Source organism: Salvia splendens, chromosome 21 (assembly GCF_004379255.2).
Source record: "Salvia splendens isolate huo1 chromosome 21, SspV2, whole genome shotgun sequence".
Taxonomy (NCBI): Eukaryota; Viridiplantae; Streptophyta; class Magnoliopsida; order Lamiales; family Lamiaceae; genus Salvia; species Salvia splendens.
In genome coordinates this window covers 21,538,209-21,555,107 of record NC_056052.1, presented here as the reverse complement: position 1 = coordinate 21,555,107, position 16,899 = coordinate 21,538,209, and the positions used below count along the sequence as shown (strand labels likewise).

The 16,899-nt window shown below is 36.2% G+C and overlaps 2 protein-coding genes across 3 annotated transcripts; one reads left to right on the top strand and one right to left on the bottom strand.

The window, feature by feature from the left end:
- Window positions 1-662: 662 nt before the first annotated feature.
- On the top strand, window positions 663-4,898 carry LOC121783753 (ras-related protein RHN1). Of its 2 annotated transcripts, none has more exons than XM_042181924.1 (8): window positions 663-888; window positions 974-1,051; window positions 1,231-1,398; window positions 1,677-1,725; window positions 1,943-2,016; window positions 2,476-2,569; window positions 4,374-4,494; window positions 4,614-4,898. In XM_042181924.1, the coding sequence occupies exons 1-7, from the start codon at window positions 850-852 to the stop codon at window positions 4,472-4,474; spliced, it is 603 nt and encodes a 200-aa protein (XP_042037858.1). In that variant the 5' UTR covers window positions 663-849; the 3' UTR covers window positions 4,475-4,494; window positions 4,614-4,898. The 2 variants fall into 2 exon arrangements, with proteins under 2 accessions (XP_042037858.1, XP_042037856.1); XM_042181922.1 differs by having other exon boundaries at window positions 4,606-4,898.
- Window positions 4,899-12,685: 7,787 nt separating this feature from the next.
- Window positions 12,686-14,997, bottom strand: LOC121783222 (trans-cinnamate:CoA ligase, peroxisomal-like). Its single transcript, XM_042181233.1, has 2 exons — window positions 14,579-14,997; window positions 12,686-14,416 (listed from the first exon to the last, which is right to left on the bottom strand). Exons 1-2 carry the CDS (start codon window positions 14,774-14,776, stop codon window positions 12,878-12,880), a joined length of 1,737 nt encoding a protein of 578 aa, XP_042037167.1. The 5' UTR covers window positions 14,777-14,997; the 3' UTR covers window positions 12,686-12,877.
- Between the last annotated feature and the right edge of the window lie 1,902 nt (window positions 14,998-16,899).

Genomic DNA, 16,899 nt, shown 5'->3' with positions numbered 1-16,899 from the left:
TTGGTGTGCTCCAGGCTCGATGGGCGGCAGTTAAGGGGCCAACGCGTTTGTGGCATGTCGACTGCATTGCTGATATAATGTACGCCTGTATAATCATGCACAACATGATTGTCGAAGATGAAGGTGGACAACTGACTGATTGGACCAACGACGATAATGAAGCTGGTCCAAGCCACGGCGTAGCCGCCCCTAACGTACGGAGTGGGGTACCCCACGATGAAGACGACCGCCTCCAAGCACATGCCGACATGCGCCAAACGGAGGCTCATATTCGACTCCAAAAGGATTTAATTGAAGAGTTATGGGCGCGGAGGACTGCACGACGTTAGTTTTTTTTTTTAATTATGTAAATTTTTTTAATTAATGTACTTTTTAAATTTTATTAATATTAGTGAATTTTCTCGTTTTTGTGGCGTAAATTTAATTCCGTATATTGTGTGATTGTTAATTATGTAATTTTATATAATTGTTATTAGTGATGTGGCTATTGATGTGGCTGGGCTATTTATGATGTGGCTAGGCTATGGCTAAGCTATTTATGATGTGGCAGGAGGATTTTTAGTGCTGATGATTTGGCAGTGGCTAGGCTATAGCTGAGCTATTTCTATCGTGGATGGCCTCATGATAAGTTGAAGTAAATGCATATGATTTTGACCCGTCATCACTTGATCAGGTCGGTGAGAAAAGTCCAACTCAAAAACCCAACGATTCACCCCACCATCACCATCACCACCACCATCACCACCACCTCATCCTTCTTCTTCAATTTTCTGTGAAATTCCACTACTTTCTCATTGCTTCAACGCACTGTTTTGCAAGCTAATCTTCTTCATTCTCTCAACAAGGGCTATGGCTGATACTGCTCACAACAACCTCAATGCTAAACTCGTTAGTCGCGTTCTCTCCACCATCATTTTCTTCTGTTTATTTCTTTTCTACTTTTCAATGATTTTGGGGTTTTTTCATTTCTTAGGTCTTACTTGGAGACATGGGTACTGGTAAATCGAGCCTTGTCATACGTTTCGTGAAGGGCCAATTTCTCGAATTCCAAGTAATTCTTCATCCCCAATCTTCTAGTAGCTATCATCGTTGATTACATTGTGTGTAGATGAATGGCGGATGCATCATTGATATTGATCGCGAATTTGGGGCTATTTATGTATTAATTTAGTTTTGATTCAAAATGATGTATGTGTTAATTTGATCGATATGTTTCTGTTTATTTCACAGGAATCAACCATCGGGGCGGCCTTCTTCTCACAGACGGTATCTGTGAACAGTGCCACTGTGAAGTTTGAGATCTGGGACACTGCTGGCCAGGAGAGGTATCATAGCTTGGCTCCCATGTATTATAGAGGTGCCGCTGCTGCGATCATCGTTTACGACATCACTAGCTCGGTATTCGAACAACCCTCAGTATGCATGTCATATAGATCTGATGAATTATATATACTGGCTGTATCAATATATATGGGCAGTAAAAATGTTTATGCATCTCTATTGATCACATAAATGTAGGTTCTATATACTTTGCTGACCTTGCCATTCATTTTTTTGGCACCAAGCACTCTATTATCTTGTTTTTTATCATGTCTTTTTCACAAACAATAAATAAGGGTGTGATTTTTGAGGTTTGTCATATGGATATTGCCTTTTGCTTCTGCTTGGTGATGCAGGATTCATTTGCAAAGGCTAAGAAGTGGGTGCAGGAACTACAAAAGCAAGGTGCTTATGTTTTTGGTTATTTCTCCTTTGAGCTGCATGAGATAAGCATAGGCCTAATATCGTGAATGGGGTTGACCACTCATTCTATTTGCACTAGAGTAGGGCCTGGGATCTCAGGGAATAAGGAAGAGACATATACCAGTTGTTGTTTTGTTTCTTTTTACTTTTCTCTCTCTTTGTTTATGTATGTGCTGACACATGTTCTCATTGTCTGCAGGTAATCCTAACATGGTTATGGCACTGGCTGGAAATAAATGTGATCTTGAAGACAAGAGGAATGTAACTGCCGAAGTAAGTATGCTGTTTTTTTTGGGTGCATTTATCTGTTCAAATGGCAGTGTTCTTCATCACCCTCAGTTTAATCATTAATGTGGTCCTATATGCCACCTTGTTTTTGCATGCTTTTCTGTGAGGGTGTATGTACTACAACATTGGTAAAGAATTTTAATAGCACCAGCCTGTATGTAAACCTTTCTCTTCCTCTTCTGTCACCTCCTGTGCAGGAGATTATGAAATAAGACTAGAAAGATGAAAAGAGCAATTCAATTTGGGTGTAGAAAGTTTTTGCAGTAGATAGTTCTTTGACTTTTGATCTTGATAAAATTGTACTAGTTTATTTAAATCTCCCCTTGCATAATGTAGTTTCTTGGTAGGTGAACTCAAATCGGTATTAGTTCATTGATAGTTATCTAACTTATGCTGAAGCTACTGATGCTCTGAACAATGCCAGTTGTTTGTTACTGTTTGTAGGAAGCCCGTGCTTATGCTGATGAAAATGGTCTTTTCTTCTTGGAAACCTCTGCAAAAACTGCAGTTAATGTCAATGATACATTCTATGAAATAGGTATGTTTCTTTCTTTGTTTCCAGTTGCTTGTTTTCGTTTTTTCGAATTTGGAGGAATGCTGTCAAGGATTATGAAAATTCAAATGCATCTGTTGTCACATTTTCCTTATTATACTCACCTCCTCTACTTACTTATCTAACAATATGTCTTTGTACCAGAAGGTTCTGTGTGTTATGATTATTTCCACTGTAATTCCTTCTTGAAGTGTTCTTGGTATATGCTCTCCATCGAAATTCTGTTGCTTGCAAAAGGATTTCTTGAGAAGTGAAAGGATAATCAGCGAAAAAGTACAAAAGAAAAGGATCAAGTAGGGGGCTCAATAGTTTCAATTGTTCAAAGAACTAAAATCTTAATTTTCTGTCAAATTGCCATCAAGTTGTCAATTCGAGAGCCTTAAACATTGAACATTTTCTTCTCTACTCTTTCATTAGGTTTCTTTCCTTTACTACTTCTTCAGTACCCTCTGTGGAATTCAACTAGTCCACTTTTTATCCCGTCCATCCCCAAAAAAGTCTCCATTATCCACTAACACTACTTCAATTACTTTTCTATTTCTCTCTCATACTTTACCAAAATTCTCTATTTTTAGGGATCGGAGGGAGTATATTTTATGAAACGTAATAATAAATTGACATAGCCTATCTAAATCGGAAGGATGACCTAATTCTTCCTTAGGATCTGTATGCTACGGTCACCACCCTGATATGTGGAAATATTTTTGGAAGAAGAAGTCGTTAAATGATGTCGCTTTGAGATTATTTAAAGCTTGATTTGTGAAATTACAAATTTACCCCTGTTTAATGTAAAAAGAACACCCTCATTTGTTCACTCCTATTGATTCCGCTGCCTCCAAAATTGTTTCCTGGATCCGCCACTAGATACATGACGTGCAGTTGTTCAATCATCTGGACGTATGAGTATTTTAGTATTACCAGTCTGTCAAATACCTGCATTATGTGCAAGGTGAGTGAGCGCTTGACCAAGCCACTGCTAGTCACAAGGGCCATGTTGAAGAGAAGCTCAGGCTTGTTGATAGATTTGATACAAGTACACTCCATTCTGGACTTAAGAATGAGCTTGTTTTTCCCATGTTTGAACAGATCCTGTAGTTCCTTCATGATTCCCTAGGAAATCGATCCTTTTAGGAACTTTAAATTTTTTATCTGACTTTGGGGCTTTGGTAAAGAAGATTTATCAATACATACTATTTCTTGGGGCTAGCTTGTGAATGTGATATCATGATTCATCTTTCTTATTTCTGGATTGACCCATTATGTTCATCTGAAAGCTCAAAAACAAAAATAACCGTAATCGATATGTCTTCTCTTTTGTGTATTGAGTAAATTCTGTACCTTCCTGGTGTTATGAAAAACACTGGTTCAATATTTGCTACTTGCTAGAATAGATGCATAGTTCGTCTTATATGTTTCATCCTGACATTTTTTTACCAGTACATATTAACCAAAATTATACTGTAATTGTTAGAAGACACCCACTGATACATGATAGTGTGTACTGTGTAACTGCTTGACCAGGCATATGTTTCCATATCTTATTCTCCCTGTTTTATCTGTCATTATGATATGAAGCCTTATCCATGTTTCATATTTCTTCTTAAGACTGTTTTCTGGATATTATATTATGTTAACAAAGTCTTATGATGGCATTGGCTATTGATCTTAAGTTTATGTAAAGAAGAAATATTGTAAACAATGTGAATGCTGTATTTCTGTTTGCTTCTTGCTTCATGAATTAGTATTCCCAATTATTGCCATTGTTAATTTATCCTTGCTATATTCACAGCAAAGAAGTTACCTAGAGCTCAACCAACCCAAAATCCAGCAGGAATGCTCTTGGTTGATAGACCTGCAGACGGATCTCGTGCTGCATCATGTTGTGGTTAAGAACTGCCTGGGAAATAACTGTATGATTCTCCACATTTTTTCTCTTGCCTTGCCTTGTCTTGTTCTATTTTTTTTTTCTTTCCATGCTGTCAATCTATCCTGGCTGATATGCTTATATGCTTCTGCATTAGACCGGCAGGTACTTTTCCTTGTATGTCCCGCGTCCATGGAAGTTGCGAGAAGTGTGCAAGTGAGACTCGTTATGGTCTTTTCACAATCTGTGTCTCGTAGGAAGCTGTAAATGTAGTCTTTTTTTATGCGAGTATGTCGACTGCTGACTAATCATAAAATTTCATCTCTTTACCTCTGCAGCGGGTTTTGCATTCCCGTACCTTAAATCAATAGTATGTGAATCAAAGAATGACCCCACGATAATGTTCGTCTAATTTATTATACTTCATGTCCTAGTATATTTAAAGATAAATATTTTGTCAGATCTCAAACAATTGAGGAGCTTGCATCTGATGAATCCTATAGGGTATAATGGAAGTCTAATGTCATAAATGTCGACCATTTCTGCTCATTAAATGTTGAAACCGTACTCACACTTATTCATGATGCAAGTCTTTCCACAATTGTGTACATATTAATAAAATATATCTATATTCCATATTAGACTTAGGGCACGTTTGATAAGTGATTTGGGATATATCTAGGTTAGTTAGTAATCAAGATTTATGGCCAAGTTAAGAGAATATTTGATTTTAATCACACATGTTTGATATTTTTTTCTAATAAGTCCACTTTGTTTGATAGAAAAGTTATGAAATCAGAAATAAATTAGCAATGACATATTTGATCTTATCAAATTTTAAATATTACAGTATACATGGGATTTTAATTCAATAATTTCTTATATCTTTTTATTATACTATTCATATAGCAAAGTTTTTGAAGAAATAAAATAAAGCTTAAAGAACTTAGGTGGACCTATACAAATTTACAGCACCAAGAACAAGAAGTCTAGAGCATATATAAAGACAACACACACAATAGTCACCTATGAGTACCGTTGGCATACTAGTAGATAAGAACATGGAGAATTCGGTAGACACATTTGATCAAATAAATATAGAAAAATCTACTTCCAGCATGAAAAATCTAGAGAAAAAAGAGTAGGAAAAAACCAGTAAAAAAAAGCTTGATATTTCAGAACAATAGATGCGAGTAGAGAAACTATCTTAGCATTTACCAAGCTTCAGCCTTTAACTCATCTAACCAATAATTGCTCTCTCTTAAATTCATCACTATCAATTCTAAGAAACTCTCAAATCAATTTTAATTAACATATATCAGTTTAGACTGAATTTGGGGATATCGAATTGAATGGCTCCCATAGAAAATCATCATTGTAAAAAAGAGAGAGAGATTTGAAAAAAAAAAAAGATGGAGTAGGAAATGGAGGGTGTGTTCGTCATTAAAAAGGCAGCATTACAAAGTTGAGCAGGAGGCACAACCAAAGAAGCTAATGCAACCACATGGGATTGGTACATCTATCATTACACTTTCGAAAATGACTCACCATCTAGATATTAGTGACTTTTGAAAGTGACTCACCAACAAGATTTTATGAATTTGTGTCAAGGATCAAACCTAAATTCCAAACATTTTTTATCTGAAACAAATAATGATCACAATTTTCCCTGTATTTTGTTGTACTATGTTCTCTATTGGAAGAACACTCCTCCATCATATAATCAATATCAAAAGAATAAAATATTCTTTCTCTGTTGTAAGTTAAGTGTTCACTACATTTTATTTCAACTGATGAAATTGTCAGATTTTTTTTACATAATGACATTCATATTCATTTTTGCCAATATCCCGTTGAGTTGTGTTTGTATGTTCCAATTCCTACAAATGTTTAGTTGTAAGTTATAGTTTAAGGTAATGATTCAAATATGTAAGCAAGCAAAAGGGGTAGGCACAAGTTAAATTGTGCGATTAGATATTTAGAATGGTAGCATAATATAGAGTCCACATGTTAGGCTGGATATTTTTTACTACTCCCTCTGTAGGCCATTTAAGATTGACATTAATTTTAATGTATAATTGGTAAAGTAAGATATAAGGAGAAAAAATAGTTGAAACTGTGTAGTGGATAGCTAGACCCATAAATGATAAATTAAAAGAGAATAAAAAAAATATTGCCATAAATGGATATGAACTAGTTTTCTGGAATAGAAGAAAAAAGAAATATGGCCTATTTTTATTCAACTTGAAATATATCAAATAAATTCAAAATTTCTTTAGATACGATATGGAATGCTTATTATTACCCTCTCTCGTACGAAGGTGGTCCATGCGAGAATTGTCACATTTCAAAGTGTACCAATTATTTCCTATAAAGATTTTCCAGTTATTTTAATATGGGCATAGATCTAATTAGCATTTTTTTGATTGGTTTTTAAATGGAAATGGATTTTGCATACAAATGTATACTAGTTTAAAATATTGGATTTGGAATTAAAGATTGCAATAATCAGCAGTCAATTCCATGATAACAAATGAAATATAAATGTATAATATACACAATATTAATCAAGCCATTACACAGTGGACCATATAAATTAGCCATCCAGTATAGACTTCTTGACCAAATAGAATCTTTGCCCATATATTAATCACATTAGAATTTAGACCTATATATATTAATTACAGAGTTCTTGCTATAGAGAAATTTTTGGTTCCTCAACTTTTCTATCTATGTAAGATCCCATGAGCTTTGATCATTAGACAAAGCTAGTGTGTGCTCGCTCTCTCTCTTTTTTTTTTTAAATATGGAAATAGATGAACCAAATTAATCACAAACTATTTAAGGCATCAATAGTGCCGTGCTCTTGAATTTAGAGATGTATGTTGCTGATATTTGACGTATGGATATGGATTAACTTTAAATTCAGGACAAATGTTTCATTATCTGAAATTCCTATAAACTAGTAAGAAAATTAGTTATTGGGATCGCCGATGGATATCATAGTCTTGAACATTAAAAAAAGAGGGGGCGCTTTACGGGTTGCGAAAACTGGAACCGTGAACCGATGGTACTAGCAAAAAAATGATGCAACCACATGAAATTGGTACATCCACCATTACATTTAAGATAGAGTCCCACCATCAAGATATTATACGAATTTGTGGTCAAGGATCACTCTTGGTTCCAAACATTTTTTATCTGAAATGATAAAAATGCTACCAAATCACAAATTTTCTTGATTTTCGTCGTATTACATAGGAATGCACTCGTAATCAATAGAAAGGTCCATAAAAAAAATTCTCTCTCTGCTGTAAGCATTGTTATTTCAACAAATAAAAATGTCAAAGATGATTTTTTTTACAAAATGACATTCATTATTGCCAAGCTTGGGTTGAGCACGTTAGGATGTGAATGGGTGTTCAATTCCTATAAATGTCAAGTTGTAAGTTAGAGTTAAGCTAAAGATTGAAAAATGTAATTAGGTTATTGTAATTGTAAACAATAGAGATTAGAAAGAGTAGGCAAAAGTTTAAAATTGTGAGATTAGATACTTAGAGCGTCCACTATAATGTGGACGCGGCGGACGCTGCGTTTGGGGCGAAAGCGGGGCGCCTTATAGTGGCGGAGTTGTCCGCCCCGGAGGCGGACGCGGCGAGGGGGGAGGGAGGCGGCGGACGCGGGATAGCCGCGTGCGGGGCGAGGACGCGGCTGAGGGTGGCAGAGAGAGAAGGAGTGGGGCTATAGCCGCGGCTGTCTATTGCAGTAGCCGCGGCTGACGCGGCGGTTCGAGAAGGGGGGCGGCGGTGGGAGGGGGCTGTCCACCCCCTATAATGGACACCCTTAGAAGTGGTAATAAAATAGAGTCCACAAGTTGGGCTGAAAATATCTTTTTAATTTACTTTAAAGGTATCGAATATATCCAAAATTTCTCCAGATATAAATGAATTTATACGAAATGGAATGCATATTATTCTCTCTCATACTTTACTCTCTCCACTTTTCACATAAAATAAAGTTGGATAAATTCTCGTGACGCCCAAGGAAGGGGTCATCTTCCTTGGAACGGAGGGAGTATTAAACTGCCGTGAACCGCTTGAACAGAACGGTAACACATTTCCAGTTAATGTTTTAAAACCGGTCCACTTCAATCTTCATGTTAAACTGTCGTGAAATGATCTCTACCACTTTCCGACAAGAACTTTATGAAATATTATAAACATTAAATATTCTTACACATTAAATTAACAATAACTAATAATTCATCATTAAATTATACTAATTGTTATTCATCATTAAATTATACTATTTGTTAATTGTGATACAAGGTCATATTAAATTGCATATAGTATCCAGTCTACGATTAAGACTAATCTTATATCTATATCTTAAAATGATTGGATGAGATTAAAAGCTTAAAGATTTCAATAAATAGTAGACAAAATATCAAAAAATGGTAAAAATTGTCAATCTGTTATAACATACTCCCTCCGTCCCTAAATTTTGTCACATTTTCTCATTTCTATCCGTCCCACAAAATTTGTCACATTTCACTTTTTACCATTTTTGGTAATGGACTCCACATTCCACTAACTTATTCACACTCACATTTTTATTATAAAACTAATGCTCCCTTCGTCTCAATTAAGTTGAATTGTATTCCTCTTTAGGATGTCCAAACTAAATTGAGTCATTTCCTTTTTTTAACAAAAAACAAGACATCAAATCAATCTTACCTTATTCCACTATCTAATTTACTATATCTTTATCTTTCCTACTTTATTTTCCTCTCCTACTTTTCAACACACTTTCTTAATTTCCATACCTAAAAGTTATGCCTCATTTCTCTTTTTTTTGCTGCAATAAAAGTTATGCCTCAACTTAGTTGAAACCGAGGGAGTACTTTAAAAGTAGGAACCACATCCTATCAACTTTTTCAACTCACTTTCTATTACATTTCTTAAAACCCGTGTTCGGTCAAACTATGACAAAATTTAAGGGAAGGAGGGAGTAATGATTTTCACGATTTTTATATATCAACGTAGTGTATTACAAATATCACACAGTGACATGAGAATTTTCACACAAGTACCCCGAAAATATCACATAATTTTACTGATTTTGTACATGCATTATTAATATATACGAAAATTGAAATAAAAATTATTGAATTTCATCATCCGATCATCATCGGAATATATGCAATTGAGATCTCGTTAAAATCTTTATCAAATTACCTTTAATTTGATATATTTTTTTACGAAAAATAATTTATATCGAGAGAGTTATATAGATTTAAAGTTTTAAAATGATTTTGAGGAGAGAGAAAATGGTTAGTTTTAACTACCATATACTTCTTAAGAAAAATAGTCTCATTTTGCCATTTTTGAATGTCCATGAAAAATAGTCCAATTTCAAAATGGAAATTTTTTCTCACACTTTATCTACTTTTTCTCATCATCTCTCTTACTTTCTCTTATCTCTCTCATACTCTACCTACATTTTCCTCCTCTGTCTTACTTTACCAATATCATTAAATTTTGTGTCGTCCACAAATAAGACTATTTTTATGGACGGAGGGAGTATAAGAATTGACATTATCACCCTTTAAGTTAATTTACTAAAAATTTAATTGAAAATATAACCTGACATTATTTCAACCACTAAACTCCTAATGTATAGATACAATTTAATCTAAATTTGGGATAGCTAATTAATTAGCAATTGATTATAACCGATTATCATCTCCAAAAATTTAATTATACTTTACTATTCAATAAATTTTATTATTATTTCTATAATATAGTGTAATTAATTATACATAACGCTTAGTATTTTTTTGATACATTATTAATTATAGTATGTTAATTTTCAAATATAATATTTTTACAGTATATATTTAATTTATATACACTAAGTATTGATATTAATGATTATATATATATATATATTATACTCCCTCCGTCCCTGAATAAGAGGCGCTAATTTCTATTTTGGGCCGTCCCTCATTAAGAGTCACTCTTCATTTTTACCATAAATGGTAGTAGGCCTCACATTCCACTAACCCATTTCACTCACATTTTATTATGAAACCAATATAAAAATGTGGGTCTCACATTCCACTAACTTTTCTAACCAACTTTTCTCTATATTTCTTAAAACTCGTGCCCGGTCAAAGAGAGACTCCTAATACGGAGGGAGTATAAAATAACTAACAATTCGTATTTAGTTATATATAATATTATTTCGCTACATTAATGACAGTCTATCGATCGTCGAAAATGAGCTTAAGACTTTGTTCTTGGAAAAATACAAAACAATTAAAATAACTAAAATTACATAAGGCATAAAACAACATTACACTAAAAAAATATGTTGATGGGTCGCTGGGTTCACAATGTTTCAAACTCAGCGACCGGCTGATTCCGTTCTGGAGTCTGCCCACATTCCGGTGAGTTGCTGTGTTCGCAAGGCTAGTGAATTAGGCAAGTTGCTAATTTTGCACGGTCCTCCGCAATCTTGGTAAAATGGTCATATCTTTCTCATCCAAACTCCGATGGAGGCGTGCGAGATATTCACGCGAAGCTTTTTAAAAAATAAAGACAATGATGGTCCTAGAAGAGACTTTAGGAGACAACATGATAGTCAGTTTACTGTTTGAATCAGACCCTAGTTCCGATGTGAATCATTGCCATGCCTTCACCTCCCTCTCTCTTTCGGAGGCAGTTTAACGCTACCCGAATAAAATAAGAATAATTGGATGTTTTGTTTTTTTATCAAAAAAAAGTAAATGAGTCAATTTAGTCGCGACATCCCAAAAAAGTCGACTCAACTTAATTAGGACAGAGGAAGTATATTGTTTCTATTTTAAGTAAGAAATAGGATATTTAATTAATATATTAGAGTTAACTAAGTGTTTCTTTATTAAGTAATCTATCATATATTTAAATATTAATTTAATTACAAAAAATTAATTTTGAATTTATGATTAAAAAAATGTAAGTTACATGGGATGGGATGGAGTATATCGGTACTACCGGTTTATAAACCGACAATTCCTGAGGCGCAGCATCTTGACATTTAATTAATGTACTATGTAGTAGTACTAGTTCATGAATTTATTAAGATGTGTCATATTGAGTGTGCGGTCTACATGTCGTGTGGTGTGCTGAAATATTACACGGTACATGTGAAACGTCTCAGTATTTTATTAGGTGACATTTGAAACATCTTATAAATGTGTTGCGAATTTACACTAAAAAATTGATACACTTAATTGGTGACACGAATTTTTAATCTATGACATTCACAATTCCCAACTACGGAAGCACAATACGTCCTCTCCAAATATGGTTAATTATTGATTGGTTTTGTGTAGGCTAATAATTTAGAAACAATAAATTGTACGCACTCATTATTGCAAGGATAGTCATGAATCTGATGATTGAGAATATTGATAAATTCATGAATTCAAGTGAACGCGCCTAAATGTAATTTAGCTCTTTTAGGATCGTCTAGTTTTGATAATTAGGTAAAGTACTACATGCAAATTCTTATTCAATTGAATGTAGTATATTTTTGAAATATTACAAAAGCAGATTTTGATTGATTCATATCGCAATTGAAAGAATGAGATAGTGATAGTTGTATCACAAACCTCTATATTAAGAGAAATGATTCGGTTGAATATCACAGAAAGGAATGTATAAGTCGCATTTTCAATAATTTATGTATATATATTAGTATTATTAAAATATTGTGGCTAATGCTAATTTTTATACGTATCAGCAGTCTCACTCTTATTATCTTAGGTGCACAAATTAACATTTTAACATCTGCAAAAGATCCTATAAGTTTTTAAAAAATGTTGTTGATGTATGCATCCATTCCTTGTGTCATCCTAATGCGGTGTTTGATTTTATGCTTACAGTTGTTCGATAAATAAAAGAGTTCGGTACTAAATGTCACAGACAAAATCACGTAGAGGACTAGTCTTTAGTTATGAGTCATGATCTTGAAAAACAAATTAATTTTGAACAATATTAAACACTCAATCCAGATTTTTATCACATAAAAAAACGAATTAGAAGAAATGACTACTTTAAGCGCATTCCCAAAGTCATTTTGACGCTCCCAGAGTTCATTCTCTAGGAACCTCATTTAAATTACTCCTATTCCTTCCAATGTATATATTTTTTTCTCTAATTTCATTGAAAATCATATAAAGACAATTCATATTAGTAGTAAGTATGCAATCAAGTAAATTTAATACACACCAATATTATATTACAGGTACAAGCTAATGATCCTCTTCACTTAATCAAGATGAGAATCCTTAACCATAACGATACTTGATCTTGTATCACAAAAATCTGATCAACAATTATCCATGTCTTGTTTAATTAACTATAACTACTCCAATTTAATGATCAGAGACGAGACATAGCAAGAACTTGCTCCTGATTTTGGCGACGATCATGCCTCTTTCTCTGCGGCGGCGTTGACCGCCTCTTCTCCACCGGAGCCTCAAACGTCCTCGCCACCGCCCTCAGCTGAAACTTCTGAATCTTCCCCGTCGAAGTCTTTGGCAATTCATCCATAAACTTCACTACCTTGGGCACCATGAAATGCGGCAGATTCTTCCTGCAGTGCTGGATGATCTCCGCCTCCTTCGCCGCCGCGGCCTCTCTCAATTTAATGAAAGCGCAGGGGCTCTCCCCCCACACGGGGTGGGGCATCGCCACGACAGCCGCCTCCACCACGTCCAGGTGCTTGTAGAGCGCCCCCTCGACCTCCACGCTGCTGATGTTCTCTCCGCCGGAGATGATCACGTCCTTCGACCTATCCTTGATCTCCACGTAGCCGTCGGGGTGTATCACCCCGACGTCTCCCGTGAAGAACCACCCGCCCCGGAAGGCCTCTGACGTGGCCTTCTCATCCTTCAGGTACCCTTTCATGATGCTGCTCCCCCGCAGCACGATCTCCCCCATCTCGACCCCGTCCCGCGCTACGCTCTTCATTGTAGCCGGATCCTTCACGTCCACGTCAGCAAGCGTCAATATGCTTATTCCTTGTCTAGCTTTTAAGGCCGCCTTCTCTTCTGTAGAGAAGCGGTCCCACTTCTTCTGCCACTCGCACACCAGCGCCGGCCCCGTCGCCTCCGTCAGCCCGTACGCGTGCACCACGTGGAATCCGAGGCTCTCGATCCTCTCCAGGAGGGCGGCCGGCGGCGGGGCGCCGCCGGTGAGGATTTCCACCGGGGCAGAGAGGCGGCGGCGCTCGTGAGGCTTGGCGTCTAGGAGGATGTTGAAGACGATGGGGGCGCAGCACATGTGGGTGACGCCGTGGGTGTAGATGGCGTCGTACATCTCGGCGGCGGTGGTGGAGCGGATGCAGACGTTGGTGCCGCCGCGCGCCGCCACTCCCCAGGTGAAGGTCCAGCCGTTGCAGTGGAACATCGGGAGGGACCACAGGTACACCGGCTCGGTCTGCATCCCCCATCCGAGGATCAGGCTGAGGGTGCTTAAATACGCGCCGCGGTGGCTGTACACCACCCCCTTCGGCGCCGACGTCGTGCCGGAGGTGTAATTCAGCGCGATGGGGCTTAACTCATCCGTGATTTCCTCCAGCACGAATCTCGGATTGCCTTGGGATACGAGCGCCTCGTATTCCAGCTCGCCGAGGCGGATGCCGGTGGGGGTGTCGATGTCGTCGATCACCACCACCAGGGGCATCGACGCCGCGGCGTCCGCCTGGAGCAGGCTGGCCATGAGGAGCCTCAGCGCGTCCCGGGCTACGGGCACGAACTCGTAGTCGATGAAGAAAATCTTTGCTTCGGAATGCTTGAGGATGGTGGCGATGGTTTTGGCATCGAGTCTCGTGTTGATTGCGTTGAGCACCGCGCCGGCCATTGGCACGGCGAAGTGCATCTCGTACAGTGCCGGAATATTCGGTGCCAACACGGATACCTGTGCCATGTAAGACAAAGTTTGATTAGCTATAAAAGTTGTTAAAAATCTCTTCTCCCACGTGTTAACTTTTTCTTTTATCTGACCTTTTAAAAGGGTGAGTGACTCATTTCAGTTGTGACATGACATGATTGAAAAGTTAAGAGTTTGAAGTTCACTTACGACGTCGTTGTGGACAATATTGAGCGAGTTGAGAGCGGAGGCGAGGCGGCAACACCGCTCATAAGTCTGGCGCCATGTGAAACGGACTCCGCGGTGTATGACGGAGGCACGGTTGGAGTAAACGGCGGCAGCCCTCTTCAAGAAAGTGAGGGGGGAAAGAGCTACATAATTTGCCTCGCATTTTGGGAGTTTATCCATTTTTTGCCTTCTCTTCTTAGTTATGTATAAAAAGATAGTTGATGTTTATGGAAAGTTGAGATTGGATGAGAGAGAGCTAGAGAAAGAGAAGAGATATTTTGGAGGTAGGATGCTTTGAAGTGTGAGATTGATGCGGGTGTGGAAGTATATATATATATATATATATATATATAGGGAAAGATACAAGGAATAGTAGCATTATGATATTATGAGAGGGAAGTTGCTATGAGTTTTACAGAGTCACACTAGCTATTAAGCAAGACTTTTGACTTGATTATTTTTGTTGTAGTTAGTATGTGGCATTCACACTGTGATGGGCTGCTTGACCTCTCCACTTATAGCAAAACATTATCATAACATCCTTTTTTTCTGGTCTTTCCCTTGCAATCTCTCTCTATCGGTCTGAACTTAATTATTAAGATTGAATTTCAACCTGGTTGTTAGATTTCTAACAAACAATCTTTGGACAAAATTAAAAACATGGCATCTCCGGATGGTTTTCATCTGGATCTATGTTTGTATCTTTTTCTTGTATTCCAAATTAAATTAATGAATGTGCATGAAATAATTATCAAAAAATATATATATAAGAGAAGACAATTTGCGACTAATTAGGTCATAAACATTAAAGAAATTATACACAAGAGGCTGTCATATCCATTTTATCTATGACTGAAAAGTTGATCAGTCACGCAAAATAAGTAGGTCTGATTAAATTGGTGGCTAGAAGTGTTTGTGTTGAAATTGTATGCATAAACGAACATTACAACGGGATGATTTTCTTTTTGATTTAATAAGCATTAAATTGTTAATTCCAAGACTTAGGTTGAAGCAGCCAATCTTTTTTTACGTAACAAAAGGGTACACACAGTACACCTAATTAATCAATTGTTTAGATAATTTACAGAAATATATTATATTTAAATCCAACTCGACTCTTGACTTGAAGTTAGTCAAGATGCAAGACACACAATTAACCTTAAAATCCATTTTGTTGTTACACATACATTTTTGGTCCATCATCTTAAATTTCACTGAAATTGTCTTACACATCACGACGCGTACGTTGAATACATACATTTTTGTTAGTTTTTATATGCGATAGTTACCAGTTCATTATATCTCGACCATTGTTGTACATATATCATATATGTATGCATACATGTATCATCTCTAATTATTATGTGGTGATTCTAACAAATCTCGATATGTGTATATATTTACTCGTTATGAATTTTGAAGGATCAATTTGTGATTTAATATATACTTCCTTCTTCTGCTATTAAATCTCACATATTACTATCTTAGGATGTCCACTACTTCCTCCGTTTCTTAAAAAGAAGAACCATTTCTATTGTTGTTCATCCTTTAAAATTATGCATTTTCTATTTTTTTATATTTTTTTCTCTCTAATAGGTGAAACTCATTCTTTATTAACAACTAGTATCACACTCGTGCTATGCACGGACTAAGATATTTCCAAACATGGATTTGAGATTATAAATTAATTAAAATGGTATAATTAATAAAAAATTAATATTCCAATGTAAGATAATAAAAATGTAAAGGTATAAAATATATACATTAGAATACATTTTTTAAATTTATAATATATAAATAAAGTATTCATCCACATATAATGCTAGTACATGTGTCAATAAATCAATAGTATCTTTTGAGTGCCCCTAAAAAAATTTATTGACTACTAAAACCTATAACCAAAAAAAATAAGAGAGCTAACTGCAAATATATTTTCGACGTGGCCTCTTTTGCCAGTCTCCAAAGGCACCATCTTCTCCGATCACATATCCATTCTCCCAATTTCAAGTTCTCCATATTCGATCACCGTATGCTCTCCTGTTTCTACATTCAAAAAGGTTGTCTATTGACTCGACTGTCGTGTTAAAATAAAAGCATAACCTAACATATTTATAAGCCAAAAAAAATATTTAGGATCATATATTCATATTTCAAAACATTTCACTTCCTCTCTTTTAAAGTCTTTTCCCTTTTATAACTTTATTGTCCATCTTCATATGCTCTCTCCGTCCCATAGAAATGGATTCAACTCTCGCCAAACATTAAATCCTTACATATGTACATCAGTTACTACTAAACATGTA

Excerpts from the sequence above, each read along its gene's own strand:
- LOC121783222 (XM_042181233.1), bottom strand. The coding sequence starts at position 14,776 with ATGGATAAACTCCCAAAATGCGAGGCAAATTATGTAGCTCTTTCCCCC. Across the intron at positions 14,417-14,578 it reads ATATTGTCCACAACGACGTC|GTATCCGTGTTGGCACCGAA; the intron begins GTAAGTGAACTT and ends TACATGGCACAG.
- LOC121783753 (XM_042181924.1), top strand. The coding sequence starts at position 850 with ATGGCTGATACTGCTCACAACAACCTCAATGCTAAACTC. Across the intron at positions 1,052-1,230 it reads GCCAATTTCTCGAATTCCAA|GAATCAACCATCGGGGCGGC; the intron begins GTAATTCTTCAT and ends TTTATTTCACAG. Across the intron at positions 2,017-2,475 it reads AGAGGAATGTAACTGCCGAA|GAAGCCCGTGCTTATGCTGA; the intron begins GTAAGTATGCTG and ends TACTGTTTGTAG.